The sequence below is a fragment of the Erigeron canadensis genome, chromosome 3 (genome assembly GCF_010389155.1).
Source record: "Erigeron canadensis isolate Cc75 chromosome 3, C_canadensis_v1, whole genome shotgun sequence".
Lineage (NCBI taxonomy): Eukaryota > Viridiplantae > Streptophyta > Magnoliopsida > Asterales > Asteraceae > Erigeron > Erigeron canadensis.
The window spans coordinates 46,012,990-46,039,671 of NC_057763.1; the positions used below are offsets into that span (position 1 = coordinate 46,012,990).

General features: G+C 32.4%; 3 protein-coding genes across 3 annotated transcripts; 1 reads left to right on the forward strand and 2 right to left on the reverse strand.

Annotated features, from left to right (window-relative positions):
- The first annotated feature begins 1,455 nt into the window (after window positions 1-1,455).
- On the forward strand, window positions 1,456-2,653 carry LOC122593629 (dormancy-associated protein 1-like). The gene is made up of 3 exons (XM_043766054.1): window positions 1,456-1,595; window positions 1,939-2,158; window positions 2,258-2,653. Exons 1-3 carry the CDS (start codon window positions 1,496-1,498, stop codon window positions 2,292-2,294), a joined length of 357 nt encoding a protein of 118 aa, XP_043621989.1. The 5' UTR covers window positions 1,456-1,495; the 3' UTR covers window positions 2,295-2,653.
- Window positions 2,654-6,114: 3,461 nt separating this feature from the next.
- LOC122592514 (putative E3 ubiquitin-protein ligase RING1a) lies at window positions 6,115-11,588 on the reverse strand. Its single transcript, XM_043764763.1, has 10 exons — window positions 11,383-11,588; window positions 11,171-11,240; window positions 9,072-9,130; window positions 8,622-8,703; window positions 8,415-8,535; window positions 8,298-8,339; window positions 7,693-8,214; window positions 7,412-7,519; window positions 7,080-7,292; window positions 6,115-6,470 (listed from the first exon to the last, which is right to left on the reverse strand). Exons 1-10 carry the CDS (start codon window positions 11,468-11,470, stop codon window positions 6,438-6,440), a joined length of 1,338 nt encoding a protein of 445 aa, XP_043620698.1. The 5' UTR covers window positions 11,471-11,588; the 3' UTR covers window positions 6,115-6,437.
- Window positions 11,589-14,843: 3,255 nt separating this feature from the next.
- Window positions 14,844-22,729, reverse strand: LOC122592513 (putative E3 ubiquitin-protein ligase RING1a). Its single transcript, XM_043764762.1, has 10 exons — window positions 22,445-22,729; window positions 22,239-22,308; window positions 17,781-17,839; window positions 17,331-17,412; window positions 17,124-17,244; window positions 17,007-17,048; window positions 16,402-16,923; window positions 16,125-16,232; window positions 15,784-15,996; window positions 14,844-15,172 (listed from the first exon to the last, which is right to left on the reverse strand). The coding sequence occupies exons 1-10, from the start codon at window positions 22,530-22,532 to the stop codon at window positions 15,140-15,142; spliced, it is 1,338 nt and encodes a 445-aa protein (XP_043620697.1). The 5' UTR covers window positions 22,533-22,729; the 3' UTR covers window positions 14,844-15,139.
- Between the last annotated feature and the right edge of the window lie 3,953 nt (window positions 22,730-26,682).

The window sequence follows — 26,682 nt, forward strand, 5'->3', positions numbered from 1 at the left end:
CCTAATTAGTTCATCAACATGATTACCTTAAATTTCAACACACACGAAAATATATTTTCTACAGTATATAATGTTAATGCTTTACCAATCTGTGTTCAATAGCAATATTGAAAAGAACAGTTAACTTGTTGAATTTTTGGACACAACTTTTTTCCAAAACGACATGGTCACTTGACTACTTCAGCTTCTTTTATTAAAATGCGGACGCAAAAACGGAAGTTGACATATAGTTGAGGGATCGGTTTATGCAATTATAATAAGATATGTACAAGGAATTGCTATTTTCTGGACCCACAGTCTTAATCCTTATCCATATGTCAAGTGATTTCTTTCAGCTCCACTCTCGCTTTTACTTACGTGTTTCCACCCATTATTCAAATTTGTCTTCTAGTACCATCGCCGCCGGGTTTACTATAGCGGAGTACTCGCACACGTGGTGGCGGCGGCGGTGGTTATGATGACAATGTAAGTAATTGATGTAAAGAGGTTATTTGTGTATTTAAGAGTTAAGGAAAAATGATATAAATAGGTAACCATTTGGTTTTAGATCAAGTGGCCATCTGATCTGAGACTTTTTTGGAGGTTTTAGGGGAGGGATGTTGGCTTGGAGATAAAATATCAAATCTTAAATCCTTATAGTTTCAGGCATTTACCTCTTTGAACGTGTGAAGACCATGTTATCGTATCCTTGATCTTTAAGAGTGCTTTGAAGTTACAACCTCTAGTATATTGTCTGCTTTGTATGTCATTGTTAGGATTCGAAAGACTGACTAACACGCCATTTTCTAAAAAAATTGATATAATAAGTTAGAAACTACACATCAACTATAATTTGTTTAGCACTTCAGTTAACAATTTGGACATCAATAAATAATTTAGTGGTAAGAACGGTTTATTTTCTTAAAAAGTTAAAATCTTATTTTATATATATTTTAAAAAGGGTCACATGGATTTAATTTACATCTATGATGAGTATTAGAGAATCTTTCCTTCAGGATTTTTAGGTAATAATGGTTTTTCATTAAAAGATTTAAATTGTGTATTTATTTTATTTGGAACTTTTTAATGCGAGTTAAAACGATATTTTATGACGTTCACGGTTAATTCACATTTTTTAAATGAAAAATGTTAAACGCAACCTATTTAACGTGTATAAAAAATTTGTATCTTTGCATATCAAAAGTCCACCCTCTGAATTTTATGGTAAGTGTACAACTGTTTAATGCATCTTAACTACAGCACTTTTTTAAAAATTAATCTTAGACATAATAAAGAGGTTAGTAGCCTGGAAATAGCAATATCTTATAACGAACCACAGTTAAAAATATATAACTCTAGTTTAGACGTCAATGAGATATTTTAGAACTCACTAGACACTCCTCTTTCTATATATTGGTCAGCCAAGTCACTTCAACTTAATTATTTCACCACACACAAACAAACCAACTACTCCGTTACTACTAGACAAGAAAGCAAGAAAGCAAGCAAGCAAGCCATGGTTCTGATAGATCAGATGTGGGATGAAGTTGTTGCTGGACCTCAGCCTCAACGTGGTCTTGGCAAGCTCCGTAAAGTTGCCACCGTAACTGACAAAGGTTTATTAACTAATTAAAATTGGTCATATACTTAGGTCATATATTAACTATTATTATTATTCCTTCTGATCTATACATACTTATGTATGGATTGGATTCACATGCACACAATCATGTACTGAGACACAACATATAAAGATCCTTCTTCACAATACTAACCCAGTATATATAATATATATGGACTTTTAAGAGTAATTAATTTACCACCAACAATATTAATATTAACGTGTCAAATTAAAGATAATATATAAGATCGAGTATGATACATATATATATTGTTGACTACTCTATCAAAGTAATTTATAAGTTTGTGACATGAAATATGTGTGTGGTACGTGTGTAGGAGAAGGAAGCGGGGGTAAGTTTCAAAAGTCACTATCGATGCCACCAACTCCGACGACACCAGGAACTCCGACAACACCATCGCCGACGGGGGCACGGAAAGCAGATAATGTGTGGAGGAGTGTTTTTAATCCGGGAAGCAACTTAGCCACTAAAGGCCTTGGATCTAACTTCTTTGATAAGCCAGCTAACACCGTTGGATCCCCCACTGTTTATGACTGGTATATATATCCATCATATCTATATATTTTATTATATTCATCCAATCTAACCTTTTGTTAAAGTAATAAATAATTAATTGTGTGTCTTGTTACGTATAGGCTATACAGTGGGGATACAAGGAGCAAGCATCGTTAATTAAGTTAGTAGTATACGTGTTACTAAAGTCGTCACACACATATATATATATATGGTGATCGAAGAATAATGTAAATATTTGTACTCTCCCTCCCAGCTAGGCAGCTAGCTTGTTCGTATAGATGGCAACGTACGTGGTGGTGTTTTCGTGTGACTATTCGATGTGTTTTTTTGTTTGAAAAAAGAGTGTGCGTACGTGTATGTAGTTATTACTTGATCTCTGATCGATAAAAAGCCTGAATCTTATATCAGCCGTTAGATTGATACTAAGCTAAGAAAACGATAATGGATATGTGAGCTATATACACACTACTACTGTATTTGTATTTGTATTTCAATCTACACTTCAAGTTAATCCATCTATGTCCATATAGTATCTTAATATCCTAATGTTGATCAAGAATGTTATGTTTGTGTTATATTTATCTTTTGTTGATTATATTGATTTAGATGATGTAATTAGCAGCGTGTCGCCCTAGCTTCAATAATGTGCTCATTTGTAGATAAACATATAGTCGAGTTTAGAAAGTGACCAATGTATTTGTTTAATCATGAGATTAAGACTACCAATTTTCTAATGTATCATTAGCTTGGTGAGGAATAAATTAAAACATTAGTGCGACTAGGACAATTTTTTAAAAGTTTGGTGACACTTTTTTTTTTTTTTTTTATTGAGTTGAGAGTTAAAAAGTTTGGTATAACGTAAAAAAGTAGTTCACTACGTATAGTCACAAAATTATAAAGATCCATGGTTTCCATTCCACACAAAATAATCCACAAACATGTAATCTTCGTAGCGAAGTTATTGAACTTTGTAGCGTCTTCTTCATCAAACAGATACTCAAATGCAGTGGCGGATCCAGTGTAGAAACAGGGGGGTCACCGCCCCACCCTCAACCCATTTTTGTTAGTATTTTTTTTTTAAGTCTAATAAGTTCCGGCGGCGACTGTTTTTGAGATTATGTCTGCAGCGGAGGTTTTATTTGATATAGAAGATAAAGTAGAACTATTTTCTAGTATTAATCCATTTAGTCCTTTTTGTACATCTGAAGTTTCAATTTAGTCCCTGAACTTCCAAGTTATTATTTGTTAGGAATAAAATGCATAGTGTTATCATATATGTCTATTATTGTTCGAATAGAATATACGGCATTATTACATTACTTGTAAGTTGTAACCCCTTTTATGTTAATTTTTTTTAAATTTAAATATCTAGATCATACATTGCATAACAACAATAAATTTTTAAGTTTTATCATAGAATAATAAATAAATAAATTTTTAGTCGATATACCATGCAAAATTTTTATATATTAAAGCTACTATCTCTATATCGATATATCTTGTGATTTTACTATATGTTTAGATAATATATTTTTCATAAGAAATGTGCCACCTATTTTGACTAGATAATAACCCCTTTAATTAGAGTGTTTTTTGTCTAAAATTAAATAATGTAAATTTTTTCCACTTTGTCATGTGCATAAAAAAACTTAAGGCCCAACTTCTTTATAAGTTTATATATATTTCATATGTGCATTAACAAATTCAGTAATAAAGGGAGAACAAATTAGGCCCCTTCTTAAAAAAGTCTGAATCCGCCACTGAGTCAAATGGGACAATTTTTTGGTTGTACTTATACGCCTGCTTCCAAAGTAAGACGATTATAACCCAGATGTTTCAAGATTTCTTTTATGCATCGATGTGAGTCACCCTATCAAATACAATTTGATCTGTCATGATATTATATATGGTGAATTGAGAACAAAAATTTAATTTTATTTTGCTAATGTGTAGTTGATGTACAAAACTCATACATTTTTCATATCATGATAATGAGTGTATGTCAAAATATCTTCAATGAGCTCATTCAAATGATCCACATTAAACTATAATAACCATATTTTTCAACCTTATCATATATCATCAAGTTTATGTATAATTCATAACATAAGGTTAATTTAAATTATAATCCAATACAAAATTTTTTGTTATATATTATTTGTTGAAAATCAATTATGAAAAATAAACTATGTTGGAAGATGGATCATAATATTACTTGACACAAATCAAGAAACTCTACATATAATTGCTAATACTTGTTAGAAAATCAAGTACTAAAAAGTTAAAGGAAGATGTAATTTTTGAAACAATCACTCTTTGATAACAAATCAAAATAATATAAACCTTTTTTTTAATAATATTAATCCATACAAAGATTTACAAGAAATCAAATACGAAATCCAAATAAAATAAAAAATAAATAAATAGATAATATATGTTATATGAGATTGATAGTAAAAAAAAGTAACGAAAGAGTTAGACATATTAATTTTAATATGGTTAGATAAGTAGAATACTAACATTAATTAATATATGTATTGTTGGAGCATTTTATATGTAGTTGAAGAACTAAAATAGTATTTGACTGAAAGTTGAGTCAAATATGATGTCATCATGTTGATCTAAGGGTGGATAAAAAGAGAGAAAACTCAATAAAGGGTCTAGATTACTTCATTTTTGATTTAAAGTTTATCTTTTAATATTTATTAGAGATATATTGCATAGATAACCCTTACCAAAAAAGAAGATTGTTGGTCATGTAGAACTTGCTTACGTGTACAGGTAAAAGCATATAATAGCCTAAAAATCATCTAACTTTTAGAAGAGGACATGTGGAAATATCATGGGTAATATTTGAAAAGAGAATTAGTGGTATCCACATGTCACCATTTAAAACTATTAGAAAGATTTTTATGTTAATTTTTTAGGAGGAGAAATCATTTTCTCAAAAAGAAAATAGCTACAATCTAAATCTAAACTTATCTAAAGTGATTTATAGGCGTACGCATTTTAGAACACATTTTAAGTCCAACGGACTATATTTTAGCAGTGGTTTTACCGGCTAGTGTGAGTGTGTGACGCATAAGTCCAAGTCCATCCACTAACAATTGGTTAACAACTTTTAATATTCTTGCCTTTGATTGGAAAATGAATCATGCGTTTGTATGCGATGTGCCATTTGATAGATTTTTGACCCACAAGAGTTCCGGTAAAAGACCAAAAAGACTCTCGGATGGAACTTCAAATCAAAATTTGATTATCAAATATTATAGCAACTTAATGTATAAGAAGCAACTTTTTAACGAGCTTAAATAGCTAAAGTTCGTTCACGTTGGACTCAAGCATTGATGGTTTTTGAGCTAGACATAAATAAATAAATTATATGAAAACTTGTTTTAAGTTATTTCAAAACTAGACCAATGAGCTTAGCGTTTGAGCACTAAACAAGGTTACAAACGATAACAAATGAAACCATTCAAGCTCCAGTTGAGCTCCAACAAAAACTTTTAGAAAACTATTGAAACTCAGGTTGAGCTTAAGCATGGAAATTATGAAACGAGCTCACTCGTAAACGTCCCCTACTAATGGTCTAGTGGTTTTTGAGATGACCCACCAACTAAGTGGTGCATTTTAAAGTCAAGGTAAAAAAGAAAGAAAAACACTATTAAAATATTTTCGGATATTTTGACATTCATTTAAAAAAAAGGAATGGGAACACTACCAGTAAGGCAGTAGCATCAACACATTACTGAAAGCCAGTGAAAATATTGTAGCTTTGACTTGAAGAGTTGAAGGTCACGGTCACGTTTTGCTTTGGGTCAAAATTGTTGCTATATAGGCAAATATGAGACAGTAGCACCCGATGCTACACCGAAAGAAAACCGAGGGATTTGACCTCCCCCAAAGCCCCTTTCTGAAATAATGTGATACTAAGATGAATTCAAATCCTATCAATCATGGATTTTGCATGATCATATGGTACCAAGTTCAAGATGCAACCAAAGAAAATTTGTTACATTTCACCAATAAATGATCTCTATCATTCTGACCTTTTCGAATCTCAGGATACAGTATCCATAAATTACACAACTATATTCAGCAACATGATTGAGATCAAGAGTAGCTACCTTTTTTAACTTTAGCTACTGTAATATGGCTAGATGTTAATGTATTTACTATAGTTATTGTACTACAAAGGACCAGATGTTACATTAAACTCTGGCATAACTTAAATCTATAACAAAACTTACTCTTGCATATCTTACCAAACTTCGCTGTTTGAGATATATGATGGTTTTACTAGCTAAGCGACCTCTCCCTGTAAGCTATAGTCTGTAAACACCAATAAAAACAGAAAAGGACACACTACGTTAAACAGATGCTTATGATATGATTCAATACTGAAGTGCCAGAATGAGCGGCTTGGGTAACTGGCAGGGTTGCGCCACTGACACCTATTTTCAAACTTTTCTTAATTTATATATAACTTGATTTTTGATATTAAATATGATAACCAAGTTAGTAAATATCACACTAACAAACTTCATTTTATAGATTCAAAAATAGATATAATCAAAAGCTTGTCATGCATTTAAAACACCTTCAGGAGGATTTATTGGCCTATTTTACTAACTACTTGATTTTACCTATTTGACATAAACCTTGACCCCAAATCGACACATACCTAGGTAAAAGGGTTCTCCAGCTCTATTTTTAAGACAATGGGCAACTGTGCAAGGCCTAAGTGAAACGTTAGGTACGCACATGTATACCCTAAGATTTTTTACATTGGTGCATATAAAAATTGTGATTGTAGTGCATTCCTTGAAAGGAATATGGTATGATTGAGCATACCCGAGCTGAAAATCTTGCATCTTTGAATTGCGTACCTTGTGTGTGTGTATGTGTGTGTAGAGTAATTTCAGTAAAGTGGGGGCATACCAGATCCTTCTGACTGGAACTTTTAGCAATATGCAACAAGATTTGATGCTCGTTCAATAATTGTAACTCATCCGTAAGAGGATTTACAACAGGTTTAGACTGTTCAGCAGGTGAAACGCTTGAAGACGCTGAAGGATCAATGTCAGAATGGCACCCCTTCACTAACAACAACTCAACCTCTTTGGCTTGCAGATTGTTCTCAAGAGCAACATACTGATGAAAAAGACACATCACCAGGCCAGCATCAGTTACCAATCGGGAAAATGGGTATTTGAGATTAAAAAAAAGCAGCACCAAGTTTGAAGAGTTCATAATTACAAGATATGTTTTACCTGACAGACATTTGAAGTTGAAACGCTTGGCTTGCAGCAAACAAATAAATTATGCAAATTGGGTATGTTTTGCTCATCTAAGGATATGAGCTTGAGATTGATATCCAGCTGGAGAATAGCATATAATCAGGAAAAGTCTACTTTGAAAGAGAACCCATCAAGCAAATCACTACTCATCACATTGACATTTCAGTGTCACATGTGTCTACATTTTTTATCATCAAATTCAATAAAAGATAGTTTTGGTTCGCAAGTAACAGTAGAAAATAACGCATATATACCTCATCATCGTTTTGCTTTTGAAGATGACCAATCAGCTTCGAGAGGTGGCTGTTCCTAGTATTCTTAACAGCAATAGTGCTTTGGCGCTTTGCATTCTTACCAGCACTACGCATGCCACCACGACCCCAGGTCAGAATTTCTGGACTACCAACAAGCCCAGCAGACACACCGAACATTTTTCTGGAACCTTCTGCTTCATTGTCATCACAATCTCCGTTTGCACTACTTGGTGGCAATGAAGACTGACCTACTGCCCATCTTTTATATCGTTTGGGTCTGACTTCTGAAGAGGGCTCATCTGATGAAGATGAAGATGAAGATCTGCCTTCATTATCATTATCACCATCAACCTCATTGTCAGAATCTTGAGGTTCGGAAGATCTGTGGTTTCTCTTTCCCCTTAGATTTCGGGTGTTTCTCTGTGATCTCCTAAGTGCATTTGCTGAAGCTTTAGCACTTGCCCGCTTTTTCCCCAGTGCTTCTAACTGGCGGCGAGAAGTTTCAGCAATGGAATCTTGAATCTGTCCACATACCTCATTATATTAGAGTAATTAAAGTGAACCCAAAATACACTGGAACTAAAGTAATCTACTATCGGACTCACCTGTTTATTTCGAGCTTTTTCTTCTTCATGAAAAGCCAATTCCTGTGGCATTAAGAGTTTAACTTCATATAAACATAGCATCACATCAAAATGAGAGATGAATTTTCCAAAGTGTACCTCTGCCTCAAATTTATCTATGTCGGGGTACAATATCGCAATGAGTTTATCATAATTGGGATCATCCCTCAAGGAGCGGCGGCTTGCGCAATGAGCACGACAAGCAGGGCATTCGTTGTTCCTGTAATAGATTGGTGAAATAAAGTCAAGGATCATAAAGATAAGTTGACAGATGTTCTAGAAGCCTCCAAACATCTCAATACATACCCAAGTCTCATGGATTTGTCAATGCATTCTCGGCAAAACCGGTGTAGGCATTCCATAACCTTTCTAGTCTTCCGAATTATACCTATTAATGAAAATTGGTAATTAGTCCTTCTATCCTAAATTATGAATAACATATATAGTTTTCAAGTACAAACGCATCCTAAAGGCCATAAACATTACAGTATACTCTTGACCCATGCTTGTGCGGGATAATATATCCAGATTATAACTTGCTGAAATAGAACAATGATTGGCGTACCTGATTCAAATGCCTAAAGATGTACCTAACCAGGAAATTGAGACACATGGCAATATCAAAAGTGAAGGCTTGGTGACAGAAGATATACTAGATATGTGTCAAGCAGTAGATTTTTTAGGCATGGCTCTAAGTACACAAATATGACACGTATTTATATCATAAAGTCTTAGAAAAGATAAGTGAATTAGTACCTAAACAGATTGGGCATTGCACGTCTTTGCGAACTTCAGCCAATTTTACGAAAACAAACCTGCAACACAGTCCAAATCAATATATTAATAAAAATTGACTATCATAATAATGATTGCTGACTAACGTCAATCCGTATACCCTTCTTAGGTATATATGAAACATGCAACAATCAGTTACAACTGTTTCTGCTAGCACATAACTATAAAATAACCTGTCCATCATAATTGTGTATGTTTGCCTTGAACTATTTCTTTTTCGACTTTTAGACTAGTCAAGTATACATATTTAAAACTCATAATACTGCTCTTTTATTGGTCATACCAGTGATGATCTATTATGGAATGGGAAAACATGTTTACATGTACTCATACATTCCCCGTATATACAAGGATAACACTTATGCTCTTATTTTCAAAGTATTTATAAGGTAATAAGATTAGGAGTCGAGAGATGACAAGCTCGTCATGTTAGCAAGAAATGAAAGAAGATAAACACAAATGATATCAAAGTGAATTACAAACATATCTAAATGTTTCTATCTCTTAATCTTGAAACAGTCTCAATCCTAAAAAAGGATATGATATATGGATGAAGAACTTATACACCTAGGTTACATACAAACATTATGAATTTGAAGATTTTGTTGCCAAAACTTGTACCATTTCAAGCATTTATGTTATGACTGTCTGGACAACTTTGCATTACCCTATTATAAGATAGGCGACAAAAGTAGTTTGTACAAAGAAAATTGCATGTCAAAAGTGAAATAGGGTAGACAAGGGAAGAAAGGCAACATGTTTTGCTACTTTGCCTACTGACAGGTTGTACTATTCTACCCTTTTCAAACGATGTTCACATTTTTCTTATCAAAATACTTCAAGTCTGGGGCAAATTGAGGGAAAAATTTAAAGGAGAAAAAAAGATTCTTTGTGCTTCTTGTAAAGTTTAATTCCTGTACGTCTTCTACCCTTCACATATGAAAAACTACCATGTAAAAAACTATTCTACACATAACGCCACAATCATACAATGAAATAAGTTGGAAGGGTGCGAGAACAATTTTTAGTGGTATGAACATAATGTTTGGTCTTTTAAAAGTTAAGCCTAGTTTTGTCCCAAGAAAAGGCTTACATTCTCATTTGAAAACATTCATCAATTTGTTTTTCTCGGCTTTCCGAATTTTGCCCAGCGAAAACCCAAACATTATTTTTATTCACAAAAAAATAAGTACAAAATAACTTTTAGAATTATATTCACATTGCTGGCTTCAAAGTATATACATGTTAGGCATGGGCCTAAGGCCCCCCAATATACAAAGGCCTCCGTCTTTTAGATTTTGGTCTTACTGTTTTAGACTTATTTTTTGGGCTAGATTATATCGACCTATTCAAGAAAACAAATAGTCAGATACACCTCACGGCCCACCTTAGAAAAAGGCCACCACACACAATTGAAGCAATAGTCGCTCGAGGGAAAAAAACCGAAACAGTCAGTTAAGAAATCGATGAGTCCAACAGTCGACTTTATCTCCCAAGAAAGATGTCCAGCAACCACTTACTAATTAAATCTTGATTATAGAAAAGACTTTATCCTGAGAGTGGTGCAGGACTATTATTTTTTGCTTTCTTTTCACAGTAACAACCTAGGTACATAAGATGAACTATCTTTTTTTTTTGTTTCTTTTTTTATTTTAATTTGAAAGTCCAAAGTCTATTGTATAAATCCAACTTAGAGCGACTCTATTTTGTGTATCAAACTTTCAAATATCGTCGACTATAGGTGGTACGTTGATGATGTGACATCCATATAAGTTGGCTCGTGACATCTGTACACGGTGTCACAAGAGCAAACATTTATACATATATACAATAACGATACAGGCTACAGATTCACATTTTCAAACATTTACCCATACTATATAGAATTTCAGTTGTTCCCAAGTTACATATAAGTTTATTATATTTTTAGTAAGTCAAACACAGAAAATAACACATAGATTAAACAAAAAAGCATGCAGAGATCTTTAATCAGTGAACAAACTAGGGGGAAATTATCTGTATATATATATATATATAATAATGAGAGAGAGCGAACACACTCGTCTTCGTCTTCGTCGCTTGAACTTGAACTAGAAGAAGAGGAGCTCTCATCTTCATCACCAGACTCCTCTGTTCAAATTAAATCCACACAAAAACAATGTATAACCTTTAACTTGAAACATAAATCTAAGTTTCACGTATAATTTCAAAAATAAAAAATAAAAAAATTGTTAAAAAATGATACTGTGATAATAAATTAAAGAAATAAAACCTTGTTGTTGTACGTCGTCGTTTGGGGAATCTTGTTCGGAAACGTTGACGTCATCTTCGGAATCGTGAGGACGTTTTTGAGCTGGCATTGACTCTCGCCGCCGGTTTGGAAATCACCGAGCGATTTATACAACAAATGGTAATTATTACAGTGTGCGTATATATGTGTGTGGGATGAGAGAGAGAGATGGAAGTAGTTGTGTTTTACAATTTACAAATCGCCGAATTACCTTTTTGTATTACTCCGTATTTATTTGTTTTTGATAAAGCGAACTAATAGAGGAGGAGTTTGATGGGAATCTTTAAAGTTGTTTTTTTTATGAAAGAATGATTTAACATTATTTTTGTTGGATGATGTTGCTCTCACAAATTTACTTAAATCATTTTTTACACATATTTAAAATCCCTCCATGATTTTAATGGTTTATGAGAGCAATATCATCCAATCAAAATAATGTTAACATCATCCAAGTTATCCTTTTTTTATATAGATAATGATAAATGAATCTAATTTGTATGTATAAAAATTAATCTAATTATGGGATAATAAGATGTGAACAAAATTATGAGGTAATATTAAGAAAGAGAACTAATACAATTCATATGTTAAATTTTTGTTTTAGGTTGATTTTAAACATATAAGTTAGGATTAACTATTTTCTTTTTTAAAATTATTTTTAACTTAACTAGATTAAACATATAAGCATGTAAGATTATATTTAGTCTAAATATATATAAATTAGAGGGACTAATGCTATTATTATATTGATCTAAAGATTATAACTAAAAGTTCGAACTCATTTAACAGTCTTTGTTTTTTCATTAAAGAAAAAAAAAAAATATATATATATATATATATATATTATATTACACATTTGTAAGGTTGAAAACATATATATCAAATTAAACAGGGTTAAAAATTAAAAGATATTTATTATCAAAGTTAATTTTTAACTTGACAATTTACACAACCTATTTTGTCCAAAATAAATCCTTAATTATGAAATGGAATCAGAATACTACCTATTAACATAGTTTAAACCAAAAATTAGATTTATGAGAATATTTGGTAAAAAATCTCAATCCTTTTTTATTTACTTGCAAAGTATATACCCATAAATCGGGTGTTAATGAGAGAGGTGTTTCTTAGATGTTAAAGTGGTACCTTTGATAAAGTATTGATTGTATTTATGATTATACCATTTTCGAACCGGTCAATTAAACCAATGTTATAACTTTTTTCTTTTCATAATCGGCTACCTATATAATTTGGACGACTTTTAGGTTGAATTTGCTTTTTATTGTATCTAAAATTAATGCATTAACATTATTTTTGTTTGTTTATAAGGTTTGAAACATATATAGTTTTTATTATAAATATTTAATATCACTTTTTAATAGACTTTAAGTGTATTTATATGGGATTGTAACAATTTTGATTTTTTTATGAAAGTAAAAATATAAGTTGATTAGTCATCTTCGTTGTACCACGTTCTAAAGAGGATTAAAAAACCCGTTTTAAAAAATTGTGTGATAGACTTGTTAAAAAACCGTTTTCACTCCAATATAGGGACATGAGCATAGGCCCGATACGGAATCGTACCAATATTACCGGTCCGGAATTTCATGGGACTGTAATACCGGTCCCATATAATGCGGGATCGGGACGGAACCGAGAAATCCCATAGTTTGCGAATTTTTCTGGTTTTGTCCCCGTCCCAATTCTGAAAATTGCCAAAAACCAATCCAGATCTCACTTGAGACTCAGTACTACTTCTCGATACCATGACATGACTCGAGACTTAGGATTTTATGCTCATCCGTCATCTCTGCTCCAATATATATCATATATACTCAGATATCTTTTTTTTTCCCTAATATTTTGCATAAAATAAATTCTATTTTTAGACTTTCAGATTTATATGATTTAACTAATAGATATTTGGTATACAAATTTAACTCCTTTTCTACTTCTTTTTCTAAGTACGGGATAACTTAAGGAGTTGTGTGTTTTTCTCTATCAATTGGGGTCTTGATGGTCTATAAGGTTCATAACTACTCCTCTGCTACAAAAAACTTACCTAACCTATTAGCCAACACTTAAATCCTGCTCTACCCAAACTTTTCTAGTTCACCATAATGTTCCCCACTAATGTTTGTTATATATGAAGTAACGAAAATTGATGTATCTTTGATATTTCAACAAATATCATGTAAACTATTTAAAAGTAATTAGAGTTGCATCTTACACTAAATGTTAAAAATAGTTTGAATTTAAAATAAAGCGTTTATATAAAATGATCGGTAGTAATACCAACTCAGTTGAATCAGTGGTTGGTGCCCTTACCTCTAGAGCATGGGTTCGATACTCATGCCCAGCAAGACTGAGGTCCTTTTCTACCTTTGGTAGAACCTGGGAGCAGTCTCTCTACCTTTGGTAGGGGTAAGACTGTCTAAATCTCACATACACTGTCGAAGACGGTATTGAACCCAAAACCCGTAAAAAACGACATTGGGAGTTATAAATAATCGGTAGTAGTAATTAAATTAGCTTTTTTTTATCTTTCTATTTATTTACAGAGAAATGTTATTTTGACAAAGCGATTACAAACAAAACTTTACAGATTTTTCTTCAATAAAATCAAATCATTTTTTCTATCTTCTTGGTTTACATCACATGTAACACATGTTTGTAACCATTTATTCATAATATGTTTGATCTAGCATTCCTCGTTTGTGTGCGAGCATGTCCTTTGATAGATTTTTGACCCGGAACTCTTAGGTAAAAGACCAAGAAAGGTAATACTTTCAAATCAAGTATTACAGTAACTAGATCTTGATGTATAACGAGCAAGTTTTCAATGTGCTTAAGTTAAGTTCAAGCGTTGATAGTTTTTGAGCTCGAGATTAAAAAAAAAACAACTTATATGGAAAACTTGTTTTAAGTTATTTCAAACTAGTCGAGCTTAACAAATGAAACGACCCATGAACTTAGCGTTTAAGCACTAAACAAGATTATTTATTTATGATGAGTTGAACTCTAAAAACCTTCCAAAAAAGTATTCAAAGTTTCAAACTGAAGCTAAGTTCAAGCGGGATTATGACACAAGCTCACTCGTAATTAACACCCCCGACTACTTTGGGATGACCCCCTAACTAAGCCGTAGATTCTAACATCAAGGTAAAAGGAAAAGAAAAACACTGCATATACTTTCGGATGTTAACTTTCATAAAAAAAATGTTTAAGGAAAAATAAATATGTAACGGACAACACATTACTGAAAGCCAGTGATAATACAACACTTGTAACTTTGACTTGAAGGTCATGGACAAATTGTTTAAAAAACATGTAAATTAAGAGTCGGTTTTATGGTTAAATGCAACACCAAGATGAAAACATATCCTCATCGATCATGGGTTTGCATAATAAAAAGGTACCAAGTTCAAGATGGGACCAAAAACTTTTGTTTAATTTCGCCAACAAATGATCTCTTTTCATTCTGACCTTTTCGAATCTCATGATACAGTATCCATGAATTACGCACCTATATCTCAGCAACATGATTGAGGACTTGAGGTATAGAGTAGCTACCTTTTAAAACTTTAACTACTGTAATGATGTTAATGTATTTATCATAGTTATTGTACTACAAAGGACCAGACATTACATTAAACTCCCCGGCATAATGCAAGTATGTAACAAACCTTACTCTTGCATATCTCAGCATTCCTCTCTTTTGAAACGAATGGCGGTTTTCCTAGCTAAGAGACCTCTCCCTGTAAGCTATAGTCTGTAAACACCACCAAAAACAGGAAAGGACAGACTAGGTTAAACATATGCTTATAATATGATTCAATACTGGAGGGTGCCAGAATGAGCAGGTTGGGTAACAGGTCATTACTGGCAGGGTTGACCCATTTCTAAATTATCTTGATTTATATATAACTTGATTTTTTGGTATTAAATATAATAATCAAAGATATACTATTACATAAAAAACTTGATTTTTTAGATTAAACAAAAAATCAAAAGCTTGCTAAGCATTTAAAAATTAAAACACCTTCAGGAGTTTCGATCTATTGGCCTATTTCATATATAGGCAAGGTTCTATATTTTGCCTGTTTGACAGAAACCTTGACCCTAATCAACATATACATACTTAGGCATAAGGATTGAAATCACCACCTCTATTTAAGACCATGTGCAAGGCCTAAGTGAAAAGATTAGATATGCAGATGTATACTTTTAAGATCTTTTACATTGGTGCATATAAAATTTGTGATTGTAGTGCATTCCTTGAAAGGAATATGTTATGATTGAGCATGCCCAACTTGAAAATCTTGCATCTACAAGTTGTGTACTTGTGTGTGTAAACTTAATTTAGTAAAGTGGGGGGCGTACCAGATCCTTCTGGGTGGAACTTTTAGCAATATGCAACAAGGATTGATGCTCATTCAACAGTTGTAACTCATCCATAAGAGGTTTTACAACTGGTTTAGACAGTTCAGCAGGTGAAACACTTGAAGACGCTGAAGAATCAATGTCAGAATGGCCCCCCTTCACCAACAACAACTCAACCTTTTTGGCTTGCAGATTGTTCTCAAGAGCAACATACTGATAACAAAGACATAACCAAGCTAGCATCAGTTACAAGTTTACAACTTGGGGAAAAAAAGGTACCTGAGATTAAAAAAAGAAGTACCAAGTTTTTGAAAAGCTCATATATACAAGAGATGTTTTACCTGACAGATTTTTGAAGTTGAAACGCTTGGCTTGCAGCAAACAAATGAATTATGCAGGTTGGGTATATTTTGCTCATCTAAGGATATGAGCTTGAGATTGATATCCAGCTGGAGAATAGCATATATTAGGAAAAGTCTATTTGAAAGAGTACCTGTCAAGCAAATTACTACTCCATCCACATTGACTTTTAAGTGTCACATGAGTCAACATTTTATCGTCAAACTCAAAAAAAGACTGTTTTGGTTCGTAAGTAACAGTAGAGATGCATATATATACCTCATCATGGTCTTTTTGTAACTTTTGGAGATGACCAATCAGCCTCGAGAGGTGGCTGTTCCTAGTATTCTTGATGGCACTAGCGCTTTGGCGCTTTGCATTCTTACCAGCACTACGCATGCCACCACGACCCCAGGTCAGAATTTCTGGACTACCGACAATCCCGGCAGACACACCAACCATTTTTCTGGAACCTTCTGCTTCATTGTCGTCACATCCTCCGTTTGTACCACTTGGTGGCAATGAAGACTGACCTCCTGCCCATCTTTTATATCGTTTGGGTCTGACTTCCGAAGAGGGCTCATCTGATGAAGATGAAGACCTGACTTCATTATCATTATCACCATCAACCTCATTGTCGGAACCTTGAGGTTCAGAAGATCTGTGTTTTCTCTTTCCCCTTAAATTTCGGGTGTTTCCCAGTGATCTCATAAATGCATTCGCGGTAGCTTTAGCACTTGCCCGCTTTTTCCCCAGTGCTTCTAGCTGGCGACGAGAAGTTTCGGCAATGGAATCTTGAATCTGTCCACACACCTCAATATATTAGAGTAACTAGACTAAATCCAAAATACACATGAATTGAAGTAATTTACTATTGGACTCACCTGTTTATTTCGAGCTTTTTCTTCTTCATGAAAGGCCAATTCCTGTGGTATTAAGAGTTTAACTTCATATAAACATAGCATCACGTCAAAATGAGAGATGAAAATGCCAAAGTGTACCTCTGCCTCATATTTATCTATGTCAGGGTATAATATTGCAATGAGGTTATCATAATTGGGATCATCCCTCAAGGAGCGGCGGCTTGCGCAATGAGCACGACAAGCAGGGCATTCATTGTTCCTGTAGCATATTGGTCAGATAAAGGCAAGGATCATAAAGATAAGTTGACCAATGTTCTGGAAGCCTCCAAGCAACTCAATACATACCCAAGTCTCATGGATTTGTCAATGCATTCTCGGCAAAACCGGTGTAGGCATTCCATAACCTTTCTAGTCTTCCGAATTATACCTATTAATGAAAGTTGGTGATCAGTCCCTCTATCCTAAATTATGTGCATGAATAACATATATAGTTTTCTCGTACAAACGCATCCTAAGGGCCATAAACATTGCAGTATACTCTTGATACATGCTTTTGCGGAATAAGATATCCAAATTATAACTTACTGAAATAGAACAATGATTGGTGTGCCTGATTCACATGCCTAAAGATGTGCCTACCAGAAGATTGAGACACATGGCAATATCAAAAATGAAGATTTGGTGACAGAAGATATATGAGATACGTGTCAAGCAGTGGATGGTTTAGGCATGGCTTTAAGCACCCAAATTAGACACATATATCATAAGTCTTAGAAAAGATAAGTGAATTAGTACCTAAACAGATTGGGCATTGCACGTCCTTGCGAACTTCAGCCAATTTTACGAAAACAAACCTGCAACATGGTCCAAACTGAATACATTACTGATAATTGACTATTATAAAAATGATTGCTGACTAACATCAATTCTTATACCCTTCTTAGGTAAATATGACACATGCAACAATCAGTTGCAACTGTTGCTGCTAGCACATAGCTATAAAATCAACTGTCCACCATAATTGTGTACTGTTCATTTATTGGTCATACCAGTGATAAACTATTATGGAAAGGACAAATATGTTTACATGTACTCATACATTCTCCATATATACAATGATAACATTTACACTCTTATGTTCAACATGTTTATAAGGTAAAAAGATCAGGAGTAGAGAATGTCAAGCTCGTCATGTTTAAGGGTAAAAAGGATTCTTTGTGCTTCTTGTAAAGTTCAATTCCTATACGTCTTCTACACTTCAGACATAACTATAATTTAAAAAATTAGTCTGCACATAACACCACAATCATATATGCTAATTATCTACTTTAGACCTCCTTTTCCCCATGTTTGACATGAGTACTCAGAAGCAAGCGTAACTCTTCTTGCATTCTACATAGAACATATTAGATGGGGTGCACGGGACAGGAAAAGATTGTACAATGAAATAACTTGGAAGAGTGTCAGAACAATTTATAAGTGGTATGAACAACTATTGAACATAATGTTTGGTCTTTCAAAAGTGAAGCCTAATTTTGCTCCAAGAAAAGGCTTACACTCTCATTCAACACCTGAAGAAAGTACAAAAACAAGTTTATAATCATTTGAAAAGGTTAATTAGTTTGTTTTTCTAAGTGTCCGCTTTCCAAATTTAGCCCTCCAAAAACCCATACATTATTTGTATTTACAAAAAAAACTAGTAATACATGATAAAGCTTAAGACTATATTCAGGTATAGTCTAAACTCTATCATATATATCCAACTTAGAGCGACTCTATTTTGTGTATCTTTTTTGAAAGCAGTGTTGTTAAAGGCGAGCACCTCTTGCGCCTAGGCGTAAAAGGCGGGCGAGGCGCAAAAGGCGTGTGGATCATTTGCTCGCAACAGGGGATCTAGCTTATGTTGTCTTAACCGGGTCCGCGCTAGAGAGCCCCCTCACCCTCAATACCTAGTAGGAGGAGAAACCCTCAACTAAACCGCTCGAAGGCACGGCATTTAATTGAGATAAAACCTTGCCCCCTCTGTAGGACTCAAACCTGTTTCACTGGAGGACTTTATTTGTGAAGTTCCTTGAAATGTCCTTCCTATGTTTCGAACTCGAGACCTCCAGCATGTAAAGTTGATGCTCAACCATTGAGCTATAATGGGAAGTACTATTTTGTGTATCTAACTTTCAAATATCATGAACTATATGTATCAGGTGGTACTTCGATGATGTGACATCCATATAAGCTGGCATGTGACATCTGTATACGCTGTCACAACTCACAAAAGAAATAATATCACTACATATCTATACTATGATACTATCTTGTAAAGCATTTTGCCCTTTTTGAAAATCTCAATTCATTATTTAAAGTACCTAAAATACCCCTCATCTTTATTCACTAATTTAAACATCCTTAGCTGATATACCTATAATACCCTTAAATCTCAACCACTCATTTTCTTCTCTCTCCTCAAATCTCAACTACTCATTTTTTTTCTCTCTCCTCTATAAATCATTTTATACATCTAATTCATTCAAAATATTTTATCTCAAAAACCGTATATCGATAAATTATAAAAATTGTATGGGTGTTCATAAAATGTCATGCTCTTTCATTAGAGATTTCATTTGATATACTTTCGACGAACTTTTAAATGCGAGGACGGATCCCGTACGGATAAAACATTTGGCTATCACACTCTATGACTTATCACCTCCTATGACCTATCACCCCTACCATCTCAACGTCGCAATGCGCGGACACTTTCCCTCGTATACAATAACAACACACGCTATAGATTCACATTTTTAAACATTTACCCATATTATATAGAATTTCAGTTGTTCCCAAATTACATATAACGTTCTAACATTTTTAGTAAGTCAAACCTGAAAAATAACATATAAATTAAAGAAAAAAGCATGCAGAGATCTCAATCAGTCCCATCTAATCACACAATAGCAAACTAGGGGGTAATTATCTGTATGTATAGATTATAGACAGACACGCACACACATATATATATATATTCTATAGAGATACATATATATACATATAAATACTTTTAACTAGATTAATACCCGGTCGGTGACCGGGTTACCCATAAATAACATATTTGACCCATCAAACCCACTTGAGTACTTGACCCAAAGCCAACTCGATACAGATTGACCCGATTGACAACCATAACAATTTGGACTGTCAACACTCGACTCATTCTGAAACCAGAACTGGAGCCCTCACGAAGATAACCAAGTTAGGGTTGTGAATTTTCGAACCGCCAACCCACTAACCTTATTTTTCGGGTTAGGTTGCGGTTGACCTATTGGGTTAACAGGTGACCCTCCAATGTAAAAATATTTTTAAGTTTAGATAATATTCTTTTAACAGGCGGACCCATCAACCCATTTGACTTGAAATCAACTCACCACCTTAAGTCACCAACCCGTTAACCCACCAGCCTATTTGACCCGACAATCCAAAACTCGACCTACTAACCCGCCAAACCAATTTTTTTTCAAATTGATAAGTTGGTTTGGGTTGACATGTTGTAAGCAAGAGTTGAAAATTCTGACCTAAAATTTTTAATGGGTTGGGTCAGGGTCACAGGTTTTTTACCCATCAACATGCCAACTCGAACTCATTGACAGCTTTACTAACAATAGCCGTTATTTACATATCTACATACCTTTTATAAACCACAAAAAAGTTGATTTGATATTTTTATATGAAATTTAAAATAAGTTGGGCCTGTGAACTCGCCAACCCATGTATTAGTCCCGTCGACTCGGGTCGACCGGAGTCGGGTCCAGGTTGAAGTGTCTGATCTTAAATTTCAACCCGCCCTAGTTTAATAACCGGTCGTTAAAATTTACATAATAACATGTACATATAACAAACATTGCAAAAAATATACGTCTTATCATATACCAAAAATGATGTTTAGTATGAAATCGATCATACATTTAAGATAATCTTCAAACACTTGTACAATTTCAAGTATAGTATATATAGAATGGGTTTAATATACATAAAGAGGGTTTATGACCTTTTATAGTTTAAAAATATTATTATTGAAAAAAAATTATAATTATAATTTGAAAAACATTTACCATAAATAGTTTTAATAAATATTAACTATTGTGTATGTATAGGGGTCATATACATTACTCCACTAAAATGTTGTAAATGTATGATTAAGTTGTTTATAGACAATAGCCAGACGGTAAATAATTGACTCAACTTAAAACCCGACTTGAAACTATAAGAGATTTTCAACCCATTAACCTACCAACATGATTTATTGGATCGGTCTAGGTTGAGTTTTCAAGTTGTTAAGTCGACCCACCAATCAAAATTTTAAGTTTGTTAATGATATTATTGATAGTTTTTTGTAAGTTCAATGAGTTGTTTAAGAGAAACATATTTTTTTGGTAATGAACATCTAGTTATATAATATTTGAAAGTAGTCAAAATATTGTATTACTTGGGTTATTCTATTCAATCCTTTTTACAAAACACTTCATGACAATAATAAGATAAAGTCTGTTAATGAATTAGGGCTAACTCTTCAACTCTCGATAGTCGATTTCACTAAAATGTGAAATGTCGCGAGGATGGAGTATAAACAAAAACAACTTTATAAATGTTTTAGAAACACACGTACCATTATATTAAGCCCATTTCACTAAAGTGTAAAATGCCACGAGGATAAAGTTTAAACAAAAACAACTTAATAAATATTTTAGAAACACACGTACCGTATTATTTGATTAAAGGCTTTTTAATTAATTTTATAATCTTAAAACAGAAAAGAATGTATCTAATATTAGTTCATTTAATGTTTATTTTAGTGGGGGGAAATAAATAAACATTTTTGATAAATAAACACTATATATAAATTGATAAATTTATTAGCTACAAACAAAATATAATTTGCTTTTTAATTTTTTTTAATGTACAAATGTATTACAGAAATATAAGTTTATGAATGTATTTCTAACTCATTAAGAATTTGAATCTATTTTTTTTAAAAAAATTTCTTTAAAATCAGTTGTTACTAAATATAAAAATGGCATTTAATAGTTTCTAAATATAATCCAACCAATCAGAATACAAAAAAATAAAACTCTCAGCCAATCAGCGAGAGAATTCATTTTTTTTTCTCTCTGCTCAACCGGCAATAAATATATATATATATAATATATATATATATATATATAATTATATTTATATATACAGAGAGAGAGAAAGCGAACATACTCGTCTTTGTCTTCGTCGCTAGAACTTGAACTAGAAGAAGATGAGCTTTCATCTTCATCACCAGACTCCTCTGTTCAAATTAAATCCACACAAAAATAATGTATACGTTTAACTTGAATCATAAATCTAAATTCAACGTATAATTTCAAAAATAATAAAAAAAAAATAATTGTTGAAAAAATAATACTGTAATAGAGAAATAAGACCTTGTTGTTGTACGTCGTCGTTTGGGGAATCCTGTTCGGAAACGTTGACGTCATCTTCGGAATCGTGAGAACGTTTTTGAGCAGGCATTGACTCTCGCCGCCGGTTTTGAAATCACCGAGCGATTTATACAACAAATGGGAGTAATTATTACAGTGTGCGTATATATATGTGTGTGAGATGAGAGAGATATGGAAAGAGTTGTGTGTTTGTGTTACAAATCGCCGAATTACCTTTTTGTATTACTTCCTATTTATTTTATTTTTGAGAAACCGAGCTATTGAGGATACTTTTATTTCCTTCCAAGACATGCCTTGAATGGACTGATAACGAGACCGAACCGCTTTACCTCTCTATTTATATTTTTCCATATCACGTCAATTTTATTCTATCATTATTATTTTTCTTTCGCTTTAATTATTCACCTTCAAATTTAGAGTAATTTATTATATTTCACCATACCACATAATATCCAATTAAAATAAAATAAAATATTATAAACAAATAGATGGACTCCACTATCATAAATAAATACATTCACATTTTTTTTTCCACATTTGCATTTCACTTACACTCTTTTAACTATTTATCTCCTTCGCCTTCTCTTTTCATCTATTGCTTTCACCAACCTTTAATAAGTATCTGAGAGACACATATCTATTTCTTAGAGGTAAAGTGGGACTTTCCATAGTATTATTACTATTATTAATAGCCGGTAGTATTAATTAAGTTAACTTTTTAATTTTCCCATATACTTTTAGTCTCTTCCATTTTTTCCGTCACTTGTTCTTATTTACTGGTTTTTTGAGTTTTTCTGTGTTATATTATGAAATAAATATTTGTAAATGCAATCAACTATGAACGAATGTCTATACTGTGAAAAAATTAAAGTTGTATTCATTGTATGTAATGAATTCTCAAATATTGCGTTGTATCTATTGGTATATGTGACAACTATATAAACTGTCATTTGTAAGTTTTTTATTGGCCGGATACATCGCACAAGATTTAAAAGTTCATTACATACAATGAACATAACTTTAGTTTTTTTTACTCTATAAATATTTATAATAATTAATTACACTCACAAATACTTATCCCTTATATTATACAGTATACCCTTTGATTTTCGGACCACCGTTCTGTTTGTGGTTTTGTGTATATTTTGACTTAGCAGTTAGACACTTGGACAGTTAAGACTACATTTCAGTATAGTTTAAAATAATGGTTACTGGCCCAATATATTAAAACCCAATAAGTCAAGGTTTTATGCCATATTTGGGCCTCAATAGCACTTGCAATCTGCCATTAACTAGTCCACTTCACTGCCAATTCCAAGTTCCAACTATCTTTAGCATGGATATCATGATAGCGTTCCATTACGGGTTTAGTCAGCGTTTAATTTGACAAAAGGAAAGAAATAATAACAAAACATAAAGAAATAACTTTAGGAAGCAAAAACAAAAACAAAAATTTAAGTTTAAGAAACAAAAATGATAAGTATAAAGATGATATAATATGGTTAGATGGGAGCAAAAGGAAAAGCTTCTAATAGCTTCATAGCTTGAGAAATTTTATTTAAATTATACGTTAATACAATACATTTATTGTGAGAGAATGATTTCCTTACGGGAAAAAACAGGGGTAAATAACGTTGGAAGACAAAAACATGAAAAACTTTCAAAGTTTGAGGACCCTATAAACAAAAGTTTTGGCTAAAGTGGAAGACAATACATGCATCTTTTATCGTGGCGAAGATTCTATATAAACAATAGAATGAGATTTAAAAAGCATTGGAAGGCGAAAAAAAACGATTGAAAGTCTAAGGAGCAAATGAAAGTTTTAATTAGTTTAAGTGTACGATAATTTAATGTACCAAAGGTTTTAGTTAAATGACTTAAATCTCATGACAATATGATGTAGCTTATCGTAAGGAAAAAATCACCATTATACAATGGCAAAACTAGGATTCAAAGTAATGACCTATAGTATAAAATTTTAGATTGTTATATTTTTAGCATTTTAAAGATCTTTGGATTATTCTAGCACTTTTTAAGAGTTTTCCGACAATTTGATGGTTTCATTGGTCATTTAAACATTTAGTTGCACATATACGTTTACTTCTAATAAGTTTATAATTAGTAAAATCTTTCAAAAGTTTAAAAGTAGTCACATTGACCGGTATTAAAATTACTTTGACCCATGGGCCGTAACATCCATAAAGAATACGTCAATTTTTTAAAAAAATCGCACTAATATCGGTGTAGCGAATCCGTAACCCGGGCTACCATGGAATTAAGGTACGAAGTTTCTGCCTGTGCCATTATGCACAACGTTTTTGATCACGAGCAAAAATGAAGGTATTAGTTAAAACGTACGATAATACAATGTACGAAATTTCTAGTTAAATACATAGTTGTTAAACTCGTACGAGTCACGAGTCGACTCGTGCGAGTCGAGTCAAAATGAAGTAAAAACGAGGCGACTCGGTGGATGACTCGTATTTGGTCCAGACTCGTAACATGAATCGTTTTGTGTGGTGCGAGTCGGTCCGAGTCGTGTTCCGAGTCACGAGTCACAAAATAATTTATTATTTTTTGAAATTTTTATATTTATAAATTTATTTTTAACTTAATATATAAATATAATACTATTTTTCTACAATAAAATATAGATTATCAAATATCCTGACTCTTACGATTCGAGTCACGTTTCGAGTCACGGGTCAAAAATTAAGATTTCGAGTCAAGTCGAAAACAACGAGTCGACAACTATGGTTAAATGTACTATGTACTCTATCCAATGAAAAAAATTACCCTTATGAATAGTGTTTTCAATTGCCTAGTGAATACATAGGTTTAAATCCCCTTAATGAATAGTGTTTCCGATTACATATTGAACCCTTATATATAGACAGTGTTTTAGATCGATCAATGTATGGAAGTTTTAGTTAAAACTAGATTTTAGATCCGTGTCCAACACTGGATACGAGTTTACGATATTATCAAAATTAGATCTTCATACATTTAAGTCATAAAAACTTATAATTTTGAAGATATAGTACAATAATCATAGGTTCGTCACTGTCATTATTAACTAAGACATTTTGATGAAATTGTTTGTCATAGTCATTCCATAAGGCACATGCTATAATAATTTCTCTATAATAGAATTTTTTAAAACCAGTTGTGTTCAATTAAGAATAATAACTTGACATTTAAGTATATGTACTTGATCATGATGTGAAGTTGTGAACCATAACACGCATAGGTTTATTTTCAATCACTTGTCATATGATACTTGGATAACAATTAGAATTGTTTTCATATTCTTTGATAACAATTAGGACTCTTGATTTGAGTGACAATTGTAACTTCAAACATTAATACACAAAACTAATATATATAAAAAAAAATTATGTACATTTTTGATTGAGAGATAGAATGAATCTTGAATAGAGTTCATAATTATTTGGATTTAGTATACAAGTAACATTCTGTTGTAAATCGTGTTTTGTTATGTGATCGTCCCATGTTCCGTAATTCCTATTGTGTTTAGGATAAGGATGTTGTATATCGTCATCTGTTATTACATTTGAGATATGTATCTACAATTCAAGTTGTATTTATGTTAAATATTAAACTAAATATTAAGATTTATAATTTATAAAAATCTAATCTAATATTTGGAATATTTGTTAATAAGTCATTAGGTTTTAAAATAGTTTTTTATATACAATATTTCATATGTTTATTTGTTTAAAAATAATTAAATGATTGTAAATTTTAAAAAATTCTCTCAAGTTATCGCTAAAAATAAATATAAATAAAGTATTCAGAGTTAAAAACTGTAAATTATTGATGGAAAACAAAAAAATTGTAAATTAATGAGACTTTTTATACAAATTAATATAAATACCAATATATTAATATATTTGGATAATGATTATTATGATTTTTAATTTATAGTTAATCTAAATGATGACATAAGCGAAAGTCAATTTGATAAAATTGAGCGATTTGATTGGTTAATAAGTCATTAGTTCAACTGTCTTATAGTATATACTAGATATTAGACCCGTGTCCAACACTGGACACGGGGCTTATGACATTATTTATACGAAATGCTTGGATAACAATTAACTGCGAACATTATGGAGACATAAAATTAATTCATAAAAAATGAAAAATTGTACATTTATTTATATTAATTTTGAATGCAGTTTATATTGGTTTGGATT

Excerpts from the sequence above, each read along its gene's own strand:
- LOC122593629 (XM_043766054.1), top strand. The coding sequence starts at position 1,496 with ATGGTTCTGATAGATCAGATGTGGGATGAAGTTGTTGCTGGACCTCAG. Across the intron at positions 1,596-1,938 it reads TGCCACCGTAACTGACAAAG|GAGAAGGAAGCGGGGGTAAG; the intron begins GTTTATTAACTA and ends GTACGTGTGTAG. Across the intron at positions 2,159-2,257 it reads TCCCCCACTGTTTATGACTG|GCTATACAGTGGGGATACAA; the intron begins GTATATATATCC and ends TGTTACGTATAG.
- LOC122592514 (XM_043764763.1), bottom strand. The coding sequence starts at position 11,470 with ATGCCAGCTCAAAAACGTCCTCACGATTCCGAAGATGACGTCAACGTT. Across the intron at positions 9,131-11,170 it reads AGCGACGAAGACGAAGACGA|GTTTGTTTTCGTAAAATTGG; the intron begins GTGTGTTCGCTC and ends ACTGTGTTGCAG. Across the intron at positions 8,340-8,414 it reads TAGATAAATTTGAGGCAGAG|GAATTGGCTTTTCATGAAGA; the intron begins GTACACTTTGGA and ends TTAATGCCACAG.
- LOC122592513 (XM_043764762.1), bottom strand. The coding sequence starts at position 22,532 with ATGCCTGCTCAAAAACGTTCTCACGATTCCGAAGATGACGTCAACGTT. Across the intron at positions 22,309-22,444 it reads CGACGACGTACAACAACAAG|AGGAGTCTGGTGATGAAGAT; the intron begins GTCTTATTTCTC and ends TAATTTGAACAG. Across the intron at positions 17,840-22,238 it reads AGCGACGAAGACAAAGACGA|GTTTGTTTTCGTAAAATTGG; the intron begins GTATGTTCGCTT and ends ACCATGTTGCAG.